This window comes from Sitophilus oryzae, unplaced genomic scaffold (genome assembly GCF_002938485.1).
Source record: "Sitophilus oryzae breed Bouriz unplaced genomic scaffold, Soryzae_2.0 scaffold_1393_pilon_pilon, whole genome shotgun sequence".
Classification (NCBI taxonomy): domain Eukaryota; kingdom Metazoa; phylum Arthropoda; class Insecta; order Coleoptera; family Curculionidae; genus Sitophilus; species Sitophilus oryzae.
In genome coordinates, this window is record NW_022146052.1 from 3,438,903 (window position 1) to 3,451,173 (window position 12,271).

The 12,271-nt window shown below is 30.5% G+C and overlaps 2 protein-coding genes and 1 long non-coding RNA gene across 3 annotated transcripts; 1 reads left to right on the top strand and 2 right to left on the bottom strand.

Annotated features, from left to right (window-relative positions):
• Nucleotides 1–1,520: 1,520 nt before the first annotated feature.
• LOC115875659 (phosphatidylinositol 5-phosphate 4-kinase type-2 alpha-like) lies at nucleotides 1,521–5,769 on the bottom strand (the record flags this gene model as incomplete). Its single annotated transcript, XM_030891182.1, is given in 8 exon segments — nucleotides 1,521–1,760; nucleotides 2,690–2,792; nucleotides 2,846–2,937; nucleotides 2,999–3,146; nucleotides 3,704–3,842; nucleotides 5,014–5,124; nucleotides 5,227–5,324; nucleotides 5,428–5,769. Coding segments are annotated over 8 exon segments (1,054 nt in total), but the record flags the coding sequence as incomplete, so codon positions are not given.
• Nucleotides 5,770–6,063: 294 nt separating this feature from the next.
• LOC115875661 lies at nucleotides 6,064–6,565 on the top strand. Its single transcript, XR_004049040.1, has 3 exons — nucleotides 6,064–6,258; nucleotides 6,320–6,368; nucleotides 6,426–6,565. It is a non-coding gene; the product is annotated as an uncharacterized LOC115875661 (long non-coding RNA).
• Nucleotides 6,566–7,412: 847 nt separating this feature from the next.
• On the bottom strand, nucleotides 7,413–8,103 carry LOC115875617 (signal peptidase complex subunit 1). The gene is made up of 3 exons (XM_030891115.1): nucleotides 7,948–8,103; nucleotides 7,676–7,822; nucleotides 7,413–7,619 (listed from the first exon to the last, which is right to left on the bottom strand). Exons 1-3 carry the CDS (start codon nucleotides 7,978–7,980, stop codon nucleotides 7,509–7,511), a joined length of 291 nt encoding a protein of 96 aa, XP_030746975.1. The 5' UTR covers nucleotides 7,981–8,103; the 3' UTR covers nucleotides 7,413–7,508.
• Between the last annotated feature and the right edge of the window lie 4,168 nt (nucleotides 8,104–12,271).

Consider the following 12,271-nt stretch of genomic DNA (forward strand, 5'->3'; position numbering starts at 1 on the left):
TGCAAGCTACGTATTGCTGAGAAAATGTCCTGACTGGGCACTCTTGAACTGGATGTCATATGTCCATAGGCAGTTTACCAGAAGCTGAAGAAGTATGATTCTTGGATTGGAGGGTATAAATTGGCCATTAAATAACATTATTATCATCAAAAAGAATATATTAAACCGAATTATACTGAGAAAACTGTTCTGGACTGGGTCCTCTTGAACTAGATGGCACATGTCAATCAGCAGTTTACCAGAAGCTTAAGAAGTATGATTCTCGAATATAGGGTATAAATCTATTATTAAATAACATATTATCATCAAAAGAATATATTAAAACCGAATTATCCTGAGAAAACTGTCCTGGACTGGGTCCTCTTGAACTGGATGGCACATGTCCATCAGCAGTTTACCAGAAGGTGAAGAAGTATGATTCTTGGATTGAGGGTATAAATTCATTATAAATAACATATATCATCAAAAGAATATATTAAAAACCGAATTATACTGGAGAAAAACTGTCCTGACTGGGTCCTCTTGAACTACTGATGGCACATGTCCATCAGCAGTTTAATACTAGAAGCTGAAGAAGTATGATTCTTGATTGGAGGGTATAAATTCATTATTAAATAACATTATTATCAAAAAGAATATATTAAAATCGAATTATACTGAGAAAAATGTCCTGGACTAGGTCCTCTTGAACTGGATGGCACATGTCCATCAGCAGTTTAATACCAGAAGCTGAAGAAGTATGATTCTTTGATTGAGGGTATAAATTCATTATTAAATAACATTATTATCATCAAAAGAATATATTAAAACCGAATTATACTGAGAAAACTGTTCTGACTGGGTCCTTTGAACTGATGGCATATGTCCATCAGCAGTTTACCAGAAGGTGAAGAAGTATGATTCTTTGATTGGAGGGTATAAATTCATTATTAAATAACATTATTATCATCAAAAGAATATATTAAAACCGAATTCTAACGAGAAAACTCGTCCTGGACTGGGTCTTTTTGAACTGGATGGCCTTTATCCATCAGCAGCATCAGAAGCCGAAGAAATATGATTCTTGGATTGGAGGGTATAGATTCATTATTAAATAAACATTATCATCATCAAAAAGAATATATTAAAAAACCGAATTATATTGAGAAAACTGTTCTGACTGGGGCCTCTTGAACTGGATGGCATTTGTCCATCAGCAGATTGGAGGGTATAATATCTCTAATTATTAAATAACATTATTATTATCATCAAAAAGAATATACTAAAAACCGAATTTTAATTTTCGACGAAAATTTTCCTTTGGTGTTTTTTGTTTGAATGGAGTCTAACTAGTCTCCCAAACCGCCCTTTGTGATACTAGCTCTTGTCAAAGCCCTGAGACTGTATGACGAGTTATAAGTTAAATAACTGAAGAAAAGGTCAAACACAATAGTCAAAAAATTCCTCACATAATTAATGAACATCCCCTTATCTATGATTTTAACTGAAAATAATGAACTGATCAACTCAATCTTTCTCACCTGAGACCGTACTTATGTACTGGTAAATTTTGCTAAATTTACCTTCATACTGTAGGCTGCTCTGTTCCCTCAAATATTGAGGCAAGGCGTTGGGCGAATCCGGAGGGGTATTGAATCCGATCTGACCTCTGTTCTCCAAGCCGGATCCGGATTCACTCTCGTCTGAATCCTGTGGATTCTCCGCTTCAAGTTCGCGTTGCCTTTGCAGTTCTTGCTCACCTCGCTCTACTTCGTGGATACCTGTTTAATCACGTTTAAATTGTGACGCTTTACTGTAAAGTTCGAAATTTTCCCTAGATCTGGGGAATATTTTTAGACCTGGCAACTATGCGATATTTTCCGTTAATGTCCACCAACAGCGGATTTTTGCTGCGTTGATAAATTTGATAGATATAGAAACCATTAATACTTTTTTATCAAGAAATAGCTGAAATTGCGACGCTCAAAAATCCTATTAACTGCCAAATTTTCACTAGATTTAGGGAAAATTTCTTAGACCTGGCAACTACGGTAGATCGCCTGTATATGTGTATGTCATTTTATAAGAAATAAATTGACATTTTAGGCTGAAAAAAAACATATTCCCTAGATATACCAAGATTTATCTAGATCTAAACCAAACTTTCTAGACCTGGCAACAATGTGTTATTAGACCTGAACGTCCACTTATAGTGGATTTTTACTGCCTTGACAAATTTAATAGATATAGGAACCATTGTTTTTTATCAAGATTTTAACTGAAATAGATAGAATCATAGATCCTGTAAACATCAAAATTTTCACTATATTTAGGGAAATTTTGCGACACTTGGCAACTATGCTGCTTTTTAATTTTGCTGCGTTGACGATTCTAATAAAATATGGGAACCACTAAATTTTTTTATCAAGATAAACATTAAAATCTTTAAATCTAGGGAAAATTTACTAGACCTAGAAACCGTGCGTTATTAGACGTAAATGCCTCGACTTGCTGCGTTGACAAATTTCATATGAACATAAACCATTCAAAATTATAACTGATATATTATGTGTAAATTATTTTGCAAACATTTCTTTTAGTAAAAACAAATAAACTCTTTGTGACAATTATTGTCGTCATTGTAAACGTCATCTGTCAAAACTGTCGCTTCTCGAGCGGAAATGACTCTATTATTTACGATAATACATACCAAGCAACAGACTGTAGTCCATCAGATGTAATCTGGTTAGGAAATCGACATCGGCTGTCAATGTTTCCATCAGTTTAGACCTGGCCTCTTCCCCTATATAGACCTGTCAAATGTCAACGTCAATTTTATTGTTTTTGTTATTTTTTTTATATTCACCTTCATTTGCTCATTAACAAAATCATTGTCTTTCAATGTGGGTAAGTCTTTCTCTCTTTCTTTTTCTGAAGCTTCTCTGTCGACAGTGGAGCCTACAAAAATAAAATACAATAATCAAAATACAGGGGAGAAAAAAAAGAAGAAAATTTTTACCTTTCAAATCGAATTTTCTGTGAATCCCTAAGTGATTGGAAAAAACGTTACGCATGACAACAATGTAGTGTTCCCCGTTGTCAACCGTCAGCCTGTACATGCCTAGATACTGTGGCAACAATGTTTTGCCATGTCTTTCAACGATATACTATTATAGAAATAAAATATAATATGAAATTTATAATAATTATATTTTACGGGGTGTTAATAAATAACTGCCTTTGTTGAAGTATTTTAAGCAAAAAGTTCATATAAACACTTATTCTAAAGTGCTTAGTTTTCGAGATACAGGGTGCCAAATTTTTGAAAAAAATGTTTATTTTAAATATCTTCAAAGTGGTTCCAGATATTTTTATGAAATTTCGTAAAGTTTTTTCACCATTAAAGAGCACGTTTCGATAAAGAAAACATTTCTGAAATTTCCACCAGTGTCGTTCGTGAGGGGTACCGACCAGATATTTTTAAAGAAAAAAATGGTACGCCACTGGTTTTTCGTAAAATAAAAATTATTTTTAGAATCTCCGTTCATTTTAGAACAAATTATATCTCTTAGTATTTTTCTGTCAGACGTGCCGTTTTTGCGTTAAAAAATAAAAACCATTTTAATACACGGCAAAATTTTTACCTTAAAAATACGTAAAAAATCACCCTGTGAAATATCGGACGCTTATTCAGACACACCCTGTATATTGTAGAGTTTCTTACCGGGTGATAATGCTTTAGGAAGCTGTGCATTCGTTCCACTTCTTCCGATGTAAGAGTTTTTATAATAAAAATTTTGTCGTAGCTTTGGTAGAATTTTGCCCCACTTTTGCCAGCTGAATCGTCGGGCAGTGGTTGGGACCTAATACAAAAAAATTAGAGTAAAAAACTAGAAAAAATAATTAATATATACAGGGTGACGCCTCTCATACAACGCGGAAGCTCCAAGGAGAACGACAGTTTGTATTGAAATGAAATTTTTGGAAGCATATGTAGGTTAACTTAAAGATGTTTTTTTTAAATATAGAGACTTCTACAGGGTGTCCTCAAAAAAAATTAGCCTATTAAAAGAAGGGAAGCATCATTCCACTTATAGCTAATTTTATAGCTAATTTTTGCCACACAATTATAGGTTTACATATCTAGTTGTAATTCTGCAATAAATAAAATGTTTAAATACTGAAATACTGTTAAATATTTTTTTCTGTCTCTTAATTTTTGTTAAATTAACGAAAAGTGCATCACAGCCACCTAGATTTTATCAAATAATAAAGATCTACTGACACTAAGTAATAAAAATTAAAATATCTAGGAAAATCTTTGTCTGGGGTGTAGACAACCTTAATAGTATTTTGAAGAGGTATGCATTCTCCATTGAATAACGAAATAATATACCGGGCCTTCTATTTAAAATAACAAAGTAACTTGCTTTTAAATGTTACCAATGTTCAATATTCATTTTGTCTCACCCTGTATAATATTTCGAGTAAGATTTTAATTCGGTTTAACGTACAATGGTTATTTTAAGTAAACATCAGGCTATACAGGGTAATTTCCAATTTTGGTAGCTATTATTGAAATTTAAAATTTATTAATTTTTTCACAAAATGTCAAACCTTTATTTTATGTCTAGAATGCGAAAATCGATTAATATAAGGGTGTTCCATAAGAAAAAACACAACTTTGATGTGTAACTTTTTTTGGGGACACCCTATAGAACTCTGTATATTTTTAAAAGATGCCCTAAATTAACCTGTACAAGCCCACAAAATCGCATTTCAATAAAAACTGTCATTCTTCTTGGAGGCTCTGTGTTGTATGAGAAGCTGTACTCAGAAGTCTATTTTTAAATTTAAAAATTGATAATAACACTTAACTATCTGACTCATAACTTTATCAGTTATATTTATAGATTAAACATTTTAATAACTGATAAAAATTGCTCATGTACTTGGTTGGTTTATGTAAACATGATTTACACACATACAGGATACATTAAATGCTATAAATATTTTTTATATTAAATTATTTACCTTGTTAGTGATTCTTTATAATCCAGATCATCTATGCCAAACCTTTCTCGGATATTCCGAAATACCATAGGGCAGTATTCTTTTACTTTGAAGTGTGACGGTAGATTCTCCCTAGAAATTCAGATTTATTGTTATATTAAGTTTGAAATACAGATAGATACAGTATCAAACTCATAATAAAAAAAACTAGAAAAAATAGTGTATATTACTTACTTATTGAATAGGTGGTTGTCAATCTTTATTTTAGAATACGCTCTGAAATCGTCTGGCAGAAGCATCACCGGAATTGTAACATGCATTAGTTCATTAATCTGAAAAAAATATACATCTATAGTTATAAATTCCTATACCTATAAGCCAGGGTGATGTTTGTTTACAACTATTAACATGAATAACAACACTGTGCACACTTACTGTATGGTTGATACCCCACATAAAAACACTCAGGAACGGTTCGTTGGCTCTGAACAACTTAACTTTCTGGTGTTTCACTCGAAAATGTTTCTTTTTAAGCTTGGACTGACCGCTGGAACTCATGTTGTTGACACTTTATTTTTTTGCGACACAATTTAAAAAAGAACTGGTGAAGTTCTCGATGTTATGCCATCGTAATAACGTGGGAGCTTACTGTAACAATTTACATTTTACAGATGTTTAGTCACTGCTGTTTAAGTCTGTTGATAATGCACAAATAATCGGAAATTATTAAAAATTTGCTGACAATTTACGGAAACACACCTTCATTGATTAGGTTTCGGCTGTCACCAGCTGTCATCGACCGGTTCCGAAGATGAACGACCATTTGCAAAACAAGAAATCATATTATTCATTTTGATATGATTGTTTTAAAATGTTTGCTTCAAATACTACCTATTTACCATAAAACACTTAGAAAAAGGTTACTAAATGTGGAAAAAACATTACAAAATACTAAATCCTATGTTTTTTTACTCAAAACCTGTTTTTTAGAGACCTAAATTATTTAATATATGATCTACATGACCTTGAGCGTAGATTTGTTTGGAAATCCATAGAGAGATTTCCGTAGTTGTCAAAGTCAAAATAGAACGTTAACCACACTTTATTTTTCACTTTCCCCATTGGAATTTCAAAATTTTCCGTGAAAATTCAGTAAAACTAAGAAAATGGTATTATCTGAGGGAGTAAAGCAACGTCTGTCTATTGTAATTGAGTTTGGAAAGACGGTTTTTCATTATGCCTTCATCCCTACAGTTCTGTATTTAGGTAGGTAAATTTTACAGGCCTGTTATCAGTTTTGTAACCAAAACATATTATATTCTTTTAGGTTTTAAAAAGGGAGCTGACCCCGGTATGCCCGAGATATCCGTAACAAAGTAAGTATTTTACTTAATTCAATTACTGACTTGTTAACATTTTGCATTACCTTGCAGCTTGCTATGGTGAAGAATACGAAAACGAATAAGTTAGGAACCTCATTAGTATGAAGAGAAGAGAGCCAGACCTTTGTATTTTACGTTATTATTTAATGCAATAACCTTTATTTATAAAAATATACAACATTTAACACTTACATCAGAGATTTCTTCAGTTATTTTACACCTTAAGAGTTCCTACCTAAACAAACATAAAATAAATGAGTCCTACGTGTAATTATATGGATGGTTGACTAGAGTATATGTAACAATACAAAAATTTAATACACAACCTTAATATTACTTGATAAAATCTTTGGAAAAATTCACTAAAAAATATTAAACAAGTATGATCTTAAGTGCATGTTGTAACCTCATCGAATTGTTGTTCTAGCTTGCTGTATGTCTTGTATTTGTTCTTTAACCTTTTCATATAAAGACAAGCCGCAATAATTATCGTTAATATAACTAATAACACTGCAGCCCTAAAAAAATATACGTAATAACAAGGAAATTTATATAATTGTAATAAATTGCTTCAGTATCTTACCCATAGTACCAAACGTCTACAGTTTTTCTACAACATTTATTCTCACCACAACAAAACTCTGTATTTTCGTTGCAAGTTCCAAATGCACAATAATCAGCAAGTGTCTGAAAGAAAATGGAAACATCAAAGAGATTAGCTAAACACATTATAAACTTACGTCTCTTGTCAGCATTGTAATTATTGAGAACACAGTAATACAAGAAATATGTAAAGGATTCATTAAACTTGATAATTTTCCTCTAAAAAAAGCTTTTGTAAACAGCTGTAAAGTATTGAACCAAAATTTCTCAAATGACAGCAAAATATAACCTAAAAATCGTTTACTTTTGGCATTTTAAGAATATTTAAAAAAAAATAGACAAAATTAAAGGATATTTGGATATAATTAACACTTGTCTATATATTAATTATTCATAATCAAAAAATTAACGTATGGTATCAATAAAAATACAGTATCTAAATAAATTACTCTATTATTATAATAGAATATACAAATAAAAAGGAATATATATGTTGAAAAATGCTGGATTTATTATAGAAAGTACAGATTTTCATTTCTTCTTCTTGCCTTTGTTACTATCTTTGGAGTTTGAGTCAATATCTCTAGCCGGTTGCCATTTTAGTGGTTTCTTTCGGTACATGGGCCAGGGAGGTATTGTCAGCTAAAATTATACCCTTAAGTAATACTTATCACAATATAATTACAATAAATATTTACAATGCTGGTTAGTAGAAAGCCAGCTGCAAGTATATAAACGGTTTGGGAGAACTGCTGAATAATGTATCCCCAAACGAGACCAACCAAACCGAATACAGTTATAATGATTCTGGACAGTTTTTCGGCCCTGTGCTGTCCTTCGAAGTCCTAAAACAATAACGTGATATAGTAAAAACAAGCAGGGTAACATGGTATTTCAGTTCTGAGAGAAAAACAAGGAATATTCTAGGCATAGTAGGTATTAACGTTGGTTGCTGTAGGTTTGTATTTACCATATGGAGTGGAATGGTTTTGAAGAAGTCCATTGTCTTATTTATTAGTGAATAGAAAACGTAGAAGTTAAAATAAACTATAAAGAACTTGAAGAAATATGGTAATTTTTAAAAATGTTATGACGTGTATTTGTCTATGGTTAGGTCCACGTTAGGACGAATAACTGTCAATTGCAATTAGGAATGTTCACTGTAGTTTGTTTCAACTACTACCAAAAATCGATATGCAATTAGTGTGAATTCGATAGTGTAGAAAATTAAATAAATATCTTGTAATTATTCAAAGAATAATATATACAAGTTCAGATATAATATACCTGTATTTTTTTATATTATTATGTATTTAAAGATATATGAACACTTTCTTGAGATCCTCGATAGGCAATGCGGGTTTATTGCGATTTATTTTTTTTCTTGACAACCTTTCGTTCTACGAGAAAAACTCAAGAGATCAATTTTGTTAAGGAAATATTGAGAATCAAGAAAAAATACTTTTTTCAAAAAAAAAACTGCAGAGTACCATTAAATTTCATAAAATAATTCTGGGGGTTGGTAAACGCCCAACCCCCCGGATTTTTGACACCCTGTAGATCAGAAAATTTATATGTTTATATGAGCTTTTTTCTTAAAAACACGTGAGCAATCATACCCTGTATTTTTTAAATGATATGTAAGAAACATCTTGTTTATCCATAGTGCTCAAAGCTTCCATCGAACAAATTTTATATCGAAGAGGCAATAAATTCTTGTTTAGTCTTGTGTTGTTTTTGGGATTGGAAATTGTTAAAAATCTACAAAAACATAATTGGTAGGGCATAGAATCTTGTCAAATATGATTTTTATCGACTTCAAGACAAAATTAGTGAAATAAAAGCAAAAAATTTTGGCCATTGCATTGACTAAGAAAATATCTTGTAAAAGTTATATATTCTTGTTTTGGAGCTTGGAACTTGATAAAAAACTACAAATACATAATTTGTACAGTACAGAATTATGTCAAATGAAGTTTTTTATTGATTTCAAAGCAAAATTGATGAAATAAAAGCAAAAAATCTTGGCCATTACGTTGACTAAGAAAATGTCTTATAGAAGTTACAAATGGGGGTTTTACTGTCTTGTTTTATAGTTTATACATGTAATAAGTCTCTATTTAACTAAATATTAAATTATTTCGAAAAATATCGAACAATAAAGTTATATTCATTGAAGATTCTTATGGCTACCGAACCGCCACCATATTTTTGAATTTTATTTTAATTTATATGGGTTTAATAGGTCTGAAACTGCTTAATTAACTACATTTAATGATAATCTATAATTCCTTAACTATTATAAAGCTTCAAAACCTTTTTTAAGGCAAAAATCTAATTTTTTATGATATTAAAATTAGGGACATTGGGGTAATTAAAATGCGATATCTTTGTGAATTTTGCTTTATTCCTTTATTGTTTGGTGTCATTTTATTCGGAAAACACGTAGCTACATTTTCCTGGTAGTAGGTTTCTCTCCAATGTAGCGTTATATTGTCAAATCTTCATTTAAACTTGAAATTTAGGTAAAAAAATTGCATAATTTTCCGTCGGTAAAACAAAAGAAAAGCGCGAGTTGGCGCTCCCTCTAGCGTCAAAAATCAGGAACCGAGCGCTAAAACTCCATATTATTGGTCGTTTCGGTCGATCTACGTCATTTCTGGACGGACCGTTGACGACGAAGCATCTATGTCGGTTGCGTCTCCAGAATTTTTAGAAAAAAGTGCTTTTTCCTTGTATATTGTGCTCGGAAATCATGTGTAGTGCATAACTGGACTCGTAGAGAGGGTAAGTTCGACCATTTTCCTAGAAATTTCCCGATATTTTTCGAAAAATCCGACCATCTAAAGGCAGCCGGTAGACGCGCAAGATCAACAAAAAAAGTCAAAGCCACCTTTTTTATGTTGAACTTTCCGTTTCTTTCTGTTTGCTTTTTTATACTTTCTGTTGCTATAAATAGGTTCTTTTTTACGGTTGTATTGTATTAAAATGAATCATTTTCAGACCTAAATAGTTTGAATATAGTATTTTAGAAATAAAAACTTTAAATAAGTGAAACATTTCTAGTAATAGTGCACTTGATATCGTTTTTATTAAAGTTATTTTATAATAGAAGAATACTTGTGCAATAAATCTTTTTTAAAGTAATCTAAATAGAGTTTATATAGGATGCTGCAAAAACACAGAAAAACTACATCTCCCTGTTTTTATACTAAGTATACCTAACATTTAGAAACTTAATATAAGGTAATAATTAGTAGGTACTTAATATTATAGGTAATTGATAGATTTTCTGTAGCTAGTAAATTTTCTTTGCTAATTCATTAATTTTATTAATTTCTTAGAGACATTTTTGCTTAGGTTTTTATGTTTCTAGATGTTCTTGTCTTGTACAGGGTTCGGCAAAAGTGCGTTGGACATCTGTAGCTCCTAAAATAAAAAAAATTGGGAATTTCGTTTAAGTGCTAACCTAAAGTATGTACGAGGATGTAGGTATTTCAGAAAAATATTTTTATTTCTATAGAGTGGCTCAAAAGAGTGTGAGTGGATCGGGATGTTTTTTTTTAAAATAACACCCTGTATATTATTTTTTTTATTAGATGGAGAATTAAAAAATGAAAATTTTTTGTATTTTAAAGTATTTCACAAATTTTAATTATTTCTTTATTTTTTTTTTGATAAAAATGTATTGTGGAAAATGCCATAAATAAAATAAATATAAAACCGCGAATATCTGCAAAACCGTTAAAAATTTTGAAATATTCTAAATACAAAAAATGTTATTTTTTTTATTCTCCATCTATTGAAAAAATAATATACAGGGTGTTCCGTTAAAAAAAACAAGAAAAATTATTTTATATTTTAGAAAGTTTGGCGTAGAATTTTGGACATCCTGTATGATTTACGATTACCATATTTATAGCAAAGTAAGTACGGACCATCCAAAGTAAATACCTAATATATTTTTGATTTCAGAACAGTTTTTGTATTTTTAATAATTTTTTTTAGGAAAGGCTGTAAAAAATATATTTATTTTTTGTTTATTCATTAATATCTCTGAAACTATCGAAATATATTAACCCATATCTTAGGGTTACGTAAAGTGATCTTAACTGAGCCAAAAATATAATAACATAATATAGGGTGTTCCATTTAAAAAAAATCATCCCGATCCAATCATACTTTTTTGGGCCACCCTATAGAAGTTAAAATATTTTCCTGGAATACATCCTACTACATACTGTAGGTCCGAATTTTTTGTATGAAATTTAGTTTTCTATGTACAGGGTGTGAAAAAAAGGAATGTAATTTTTGTAATTTTTGTGTTGCTGCCATTTTGCCCAAAAACAAAATTTAACTAGAATTATAAGTTCTGGGTATAGCTAAGACTAATATCTCGGGACGTATTTGGAATTTTTACGATAACTCATCGGGAATAAAAGATAATAAATTTTTACTCTAACTTGTATTTTTTCTACCTTTCTTAAGAGATATTCTAACAAAACTGGAATTAACTTTAAAATTGTAGGATATTCGTTACTTTTACAACGTGAAATTAAAAAAAAACTACTAAGTTGCAGCTAAACTACAGATTTTTAGACACAAAAAGTGTTTTTACAAAAATATCAAATAGGTGTCGAGCTTTTGGGCTGTTAAGTTCAGAATATTAAAAAAATAATTTTACTTTTTCGCTGGTCGTATTTTTAAGAGATCCTGTATTAAACTGCGTTAGTTAAATCATTTTTTTTAATTTCACATTGTAAAAGTAACGAATATCCTACAATTTTAAAGTTAATTTCAGTTTTGTTAGCATATCTCTTAAGAAAGGTAGAAAAAATACAAGTTAGAGTAAAAATTGATTATCTTTTATTCCAGATGAGTTATCGTAAAAATTCCAAATACGTCCCGAGATATTAGTCTTAGCTATACCCAGAACTTATAATTCTAGTTAAATTTTGTGTTTTGGCAAAATGGCAGCAACACAAAAATTACATTCCTTTTTTTCACACCCTGTACATAGAAAACTAAATTTCATACAAAATTTAGAAAAATCAGATCAATTTACGAAAACCGATCTTTAATATGCTAAAAAAATCAACAAAATTGGTCCATTTTTTTCAAAGTTACACGTTGAAAATGAGTAAAAAAATCGCTGTGGTACCTATTTAATTTGACGGGCAGTTTTTTTGAAATTCTGTATACATATAGAAAATTATTAACATATGAACTATGTAACTAAAAGATATTTTGTCTTGTTTCAGATTACGCCAGATATTATCCAGAGTTATAGTTAT